The sequence below is a fragment of the Pistacia vera genome, unplaced genomic scaffold, assembly GCF_008641045.1.
Source record: "Pistacia vera cultivar Batoury unplaced genomic scaffold, PisVer_v2 Contig64, whole genome shotgun sequence".
Classification (NCBI taxonomy): domain Eukaryota; kingdom Viridiplantae; phylum Streptophyta; class Magnoliopsida; order Sapindales; family Anacardiaceae; genus Pistacia; species Pistacia vera.
The window spans coordinates 192,062-198,156 of record NW_022196490.1 but is presented as its reverse complement, the minus strand read 5'-3'; the positions used below and the strand labels follow the sequence as shown (position 1 = coordinate 198,156).

Sequence of the window (6,095 nt, the reverse complement as noted above, 5' to 3'; positions counted from 1 at the left end):
AGGGTTTAGGGTTTAGGGAAAGAGGGTTTAGGGAAAAAACTGGAAGTTTTTCTAAGTGTTTTGCTCTCAACTCGTTCTCGCTGCCGGAACTTCGTCAACTTTTTCCAAGTTCGTCTGGTGTCAGAATCTGACGATCCACCCACCGTTGGAAGGAGTATTGAATGAGCTTTCTAGTAGTTTCATCACTGCTTATAGTCGGTTTTTATTTCGCTGGGATTTGGCCGTGAAACTTCACGGAATCTGCATATTTGTTCATTCTCGCTGCCGGAACTTTGGCGGCTTGTTCCGAGCGTGTCCATTATTGAAATTGGACGATCCACCCACCGTTGGAAAGAGTATTGAATAGGCTATCTAGTTGTTTCATCACTAGTTGTGTTAGCTACTTTGTTCGCTAGGATTTTTCCATGAAATTTCACGTAGTCTATAGATCTGGAATTGCTTTCGCCGTGGGTTTTTCGTTCGGGAATTGCACTGGAGTGCCATGAATGACTCTTCTGGGCAGGATCTACAATCCCCATAGCTGTTTGTACCTTATTAACATCTGGTTCCTGGAGAAACTCGCTGTTTTTTCCTAGGAACATGCTGTTTTGGTTAGGTTTCTTTGCCCATTCGTGGACCTGTTTTGGTGTGTTTTTGGTGTGATTTTCTGCAATTTGTTTTGATTGTTACAGATCCCTGGAAACCATGGTTGCATTTTGTCAAGTTTAGGATGCTTTTTTCATGTGCGCAAACTGTTCGATAAAAGTCCTCTGCAGGCCTTGCGCATAAGCCTTGCACATGCGCGTGGGCCTAGCGCCTAGCACACCAGCTTGTTGCTGCCTTCCCACTTCTTGGCCTCCCGACCACCTTCCCCCATTCCAACACCACAACTTCTTCACCCCTGGCATTTTTTCACAAATCCCTGCTGTTTTGAACTTTTAAACTCACCTAAATCACACATTTTTTTCCTGCCACCAGGTGTTCAACAAAATGTCTGAACCAAATCCCTCGCTCCCAAATAACACCGTCCCGCACCCAACCCAAGCCAAAACTTTAAAGACTGCCTCCATCAGCTCCTAGCAGCTACAAACTTCCAAAAATTTGGGGAAATCTTTATGGATTGGAGATTCAGAGCCATGGATGGATGACAAGTATTTGTTATCTGCTCTCTCAAATGTGGCGATTCAAGAAGCCAAGGTTTTTCTTCACAAAAACTCTTCTTTTGGTTTTCTTGAGTTTGCATCTAATGATATTGCAGGTTCATCATTGCAATCTTTTAATGGCTTAAAAATGCCGAAGTCTAAGTAGCTTTTCAAGCTCAATTGGGTGTCTCCTGAGCCTCGTGAAAAAAACCCAGTCTCTAAGCCAGTTTTAGAACAGAAAAGTATGGGTAAGAGCACATTAGCAGTGTCCTCCTCTTGGGCAGATAAGGTTAGAGTGACTGAGGTCAGGTCCCACTTCACCCTTGAAGCTGTGGACCTCGATATTAAGGATGACATTTTACATATCCTGGATGATGTTATTGATGACAATGATGTTGAATGGCTACACTGTATTGTGGGTTATTTCCCGGGGTATTCTATACCATTTCATGCTGCCCACTCAATTGCTTTCCGTTCATGGGAAGCTGCGGGGTTGGAAGATGTTATGTCGACTGGTACTGGTTTTTTCATATTTAGATTTAGGGATGAGGATGCGGTGCATTCAATCCTTGAGAGAGGGCCGTGGATGTTTGGGGGCAAGTCTATTGTTCTACAACAATGGCATGCTCATTTTTCTTTTGATAAAAGCTGCATTTCCAAGGTTCCGGTGTGGGCTCATTTGCATGGGTTGCCTTATCACTTATGGTCTCAGAAAGGACTCTGCATGGTTTCTTCTATGTTGGGTCGGCCGTTGTTGAGTGATAAAACAACCTCGGAACGGACCTGTTTAGATTATGCTTGGGTATGTGTTGAGATAGATGCAGCAAAGCCTCTAAAGTGCCATTTTGAATTTCAATGCTGGTTATCTGCTGAACCCATTAAGATTACAGTGGAATATGAGTTGACCCCCAAGAGGTGCCCCAAGTGTTGTGTTTTTGGCCATGTTTGTCACCAACGAGAGGTACCTATTGCAACTATGGCTCAGGGTAAGAGTAAGATAGTTACTAGCTTCTAGAAGGCACCGGGAAAAGCTATTGCAATGCCATCTGAGGACTGCGAGCCTTTGAGGCAGCCAGCCACTACTGATCCCATTAGGGAGAGGGAGAGGGAGAGGGAGAGGGAGCAGGAGAGGGAGCGGGAGAGGGATGTTCCTGCACCAATTGGAGTTTTAGTTTCGAGTACAGTTAGAGATGGGGATGCTTCTCTGGCTTTGGTCCCGTATCAGTAGACTATTCATGCTAGCAGAGGTGAATTTTCTGGCTCTAAATTGGGATTAGAACCTGATTCACCTTTTCCTATTGAGGACAAGCAGGACCTCATTATGGGCTGCATAAATTGCACGGAAAACACTCAGGTTTCCTTTATGAGTTCTAGGAGTAGGCAATCTACTTCCTCCAACAGGTTTGCCTGGCTTGTTCTACATAGTGATGATCTCCAGACACCCGATGCTACCTTATATGGATCAGTTTCCTTGCCACCCCTGGTATAGGGGAAAGGTAAGGGAAAGCGGGGGCTTCGACTCAAGTGATGTTTTAGCTTGTTTCTATCCCAATTCCAATGATAGGGAGTTGGAATATTAAAGGCCTTAACGGCTTCTTGAAGCAACGCGCAGTGAGGAATTGGATTTCCGCCTCTTCTTTGGGTTTGATTGGTTTGTTGGAGACTAAGGTTGAGCAGTCTTATCTACAGTTGGTGGTTTCGGCAGTGTGTCCTTCATGCCAGTTTTTGTCAAATGCGACGGATTCTATTACCTATCGAGTTTTGGTACGTTTGGATCCTTCTCTGTACTCTGTAACTAGCCTTCATTGCTCTTTTCAGGAGATTACTTGCAGGGCTATTCATGTTTTCGAGGGGTTCTCCTTTGGGATTACTTTTGTGCACGGTTTTAATGACCCTGGGAATCACCGCAATCTGTGGGATTTCCTTAGGGATCAGGCAGTAGAATTTGATTCGGAGGGGCTCTTGTGGCTTGTGTTGGGTGATTTTAATGCCATCTTGGGAGCCTCTGACAGAGTGGGTGGTGATCCTGAGTGGTATGGTTATATGGATGATTTTGGCAATGTATCCATGATGCTGAGTTGATTGGGGTTCCTTTTACTGGGCTTCGTTATACTTGGCATAACAGTCAGTAGGGCGATGGGACTATTTTACGGAAGCTCGATTGGGTGTTTGCATCGCTTTCTTGGTTCCTTGATCGACCGAGCACAGTTTCAGAGTTTCGACCTCGGGATGTCTCAAATCATAGCTCTATGGTTGTCCGGTTTGGTCCCCGTTGTGGCAAGGTGCCATCCCCTTTTAAATTTCTAAATTTTTGGGCTAATCATGCAAATTTTATGGATATTATTCAGGCAGTTTGGGACGAGCATATTGTAGGCAATCCTATGTTCCGTCTTACGCAGAAATTGGGGTTATTGAAATGGAAGTTCAAATCTTTCCATATTATGGTTTCTAGCCATATCTTCAGCAGGGAAATTGAGGCCTGGGCTTAGTAGGCGACAGCCCAAGAAAATTTGGATAGGGACCCCCTTTCTACTGAATGTATTTCTGAGGAGAGGAACCTTGCCAACCAGTATTTCAGTCTTTATTGAGATGAAGAGGCTTTTTTTAAGCAGCAGTCTCGTGTTCAGTTGCTGAACTTAGGGGATCAAAATACTAAGTTCTTTCATAAGTCGTTGATCCATAGGCAGGTTCGGAACCGCATCCACGGTTTGACTGATGGGAATGGTACCCATATTACTAACGGTCAGGGCTTAGGGCGTTTGGCGGTGGGTTTTTTTTAGGATCTTCTTGCTGCCCCTTCTCAACCTCAGATCGCAGAGGCTTCCAGGTATTTTTTTTAGGCGCATTTCTCCTGATATGATTTCTCCCTTGACTGCTCTTATCACTGATGATGAGATTAGGATGGCTTTATTCTCTATCTTGGATGATAAAGCCCCTGGTTCGGATGGATACACTTCTTTGTTTTTTAAGAGGGCATGGGATATTATTAGTATAGATTTCAGAGATGTAGTTAGACCATTTTTTGCTACTAATGAAATGCCAAGATGTGTTAATGCCACTAGGATTGCTTTGGTTCCTAAGATGGAGAGCCTGAGTCGTATGACGGACTTTAGACCGATATCTTGTTGTAATGTACTTTAGAAGTGCATTTCTAAGGTGATAGTGAATCGGTTTAAAGTAGTGCTTCTAGATGTTATTGGGAGTTCCCAGTCAGCTTTTGTCCCAGGTTGAAGGATTTCTGATAATATTCTGCTGACTCAGGAGCTTTTGCGGAATTATCATCTTGGGGGTACTTCACCTCGATGTGCCCTTAAAGTTGATATTCGGAAAGCTTTTGATACTGTGAGTTAGGATTTCATCTTTTTGGGACTGCATACTATGGGGTTTCCTGAGCGTATGGTGAGGTGGATCATGACATGTATCTCTACACTGTATTTCTCTATTACCCTGAACGGAGAGCTTCACGATTTTTTTAGGTCCTCCCAGGGTGTTTGGCAGGGGGACCCGCTTTCTCCTTACCTATTTTTGTTAGCTATGGAGGGGTTAGCTGGTATATTTCGGGAAACCTCTCACAGCCCTGGTTTTCATTATCATTGGAGGTGTAGGCAGACAGCTATTACTCATTTGTGTTTTGCAGATGATTTGATAGTGTTTTGTCGAGTAGATGCTTCCTCTGTTAGCCTGATCAAATCGCCCTTGGATTATTTTGCCAAGGTTTCTGGGTTGGTGACTAATTCAAAGAAGAGCCAGTTGTTTCTTTCTGGGGTTACAGATGAGGAGCAGATTGGGTTACAGTCTGTCATGGGTTTCCAGTTGGGCCAGTTACCAGTTAGATATCTAGGGGTTCCTCTGATCTCTACCTGGCTTCGACATTCTGATTATAGGCCTCTGTTAGAGCGAATTTTGTCTCGGATTAGACTATGGACGTCGACATCTTTGACCTATGCAGGCCGACTACAGTTGATCAAGTCGGTGCTATTCTCCATACAGGTATATTGGTCATCCATGTTTCTTTTGCCGGCAGCTATAGTTAAACGGATTGGGAGTATTTTGGCATCATTTCTTTGGAGGGGTACTTCTTTGTCCCCTTCTGGTGCCAAGGTTGCATGGTTTTCTGTTTGCTATCCATTGAGAGAGGGTGGGTTGGGGATTAAGAGGATCCAAGATTGGAATAGAGCGGCTATTCTTAAACACGTGTGGAGACTACTTAATGATAGGTCTTTTGTATGGTCCTCTTGGGCCCGTTTGGTTCTCCTCCGCGGTCAGTCCTTTTGGCATATTCGAGTTATGTCTGGGGCTTCATGGGCTTGGAGGAATATTTTACTTAGTCGGGTTTGGTGCCGGGGTCTTATTGTGACTTGTATCGGTGATGGTAGGGACACCATTTTATGGCAAGATTACTGGCTACCATAGGGACCTTTGTGTGACTTACTCTCTTTTAGAACTTTGACTTCCACTGGTTTGCCATGAAATGCTCAGGTTTCAGACATTATTCAAGATGGTTTGTGGGATTTTCCTTCGGGCAGTGCCGACCTTCAGTGTAACGCCCCACCTGAGGTACGTAGTTATTGTTGCTTCTGTCGCTCTTATTTGAGTTGGTTTTTGGTAATATTGTTTGATTGAGTGTTGTGTTGAATGCTTGCCCTGAAATTGGTTGAAAATAGAAGAAGTTTAGTGTGCCAAGCTTCGCCGGGGCGAAGAAGAATCTTCGCCACGGCGAAGATGTGTTGAAACCACGGGGAAACTCTTTGGGCAGTTTCGCCGCGGCGACAGGCCGACCAAAATGTTTGTTAAGTTTTAGATATTTTCTTCCCTAAGGGAAATTTGACCATTCTACCCCTAATTAGCAGGAAAAGTGGCGCAGCGAAGATGTGTTGAAACCACGGGGAAACTCTCTGGGCAGTTTCGCCGCGGCGACAGGCCGACCAAAATGTTTGTTAAGTTTTAGATATTTTCTTCCCTAAGGGCAATTTG

General features: G+C 44.4%; 1 protein-coding gene across 1 annotated transcript; it reads left to right on the top strand.

Annotated features, from left to right (window-relative positions):
• Positions 1-1,365: 1,365 nt before the first annotated feature.
• On the top strand, positions 1,366-2,136 carry LOC116111493. The gene has a single exon (XM_031397670.1). It carries the CDS (start codon positions 1,366-1,368, stop codon positions 2,134-2,136), a length of 771 nt encoding a protein of 256 aa, XP_031253530.1.
• The last annotated feature ends 3,959 nt before the right edge of the window (positions 2,137-6,095 follow it).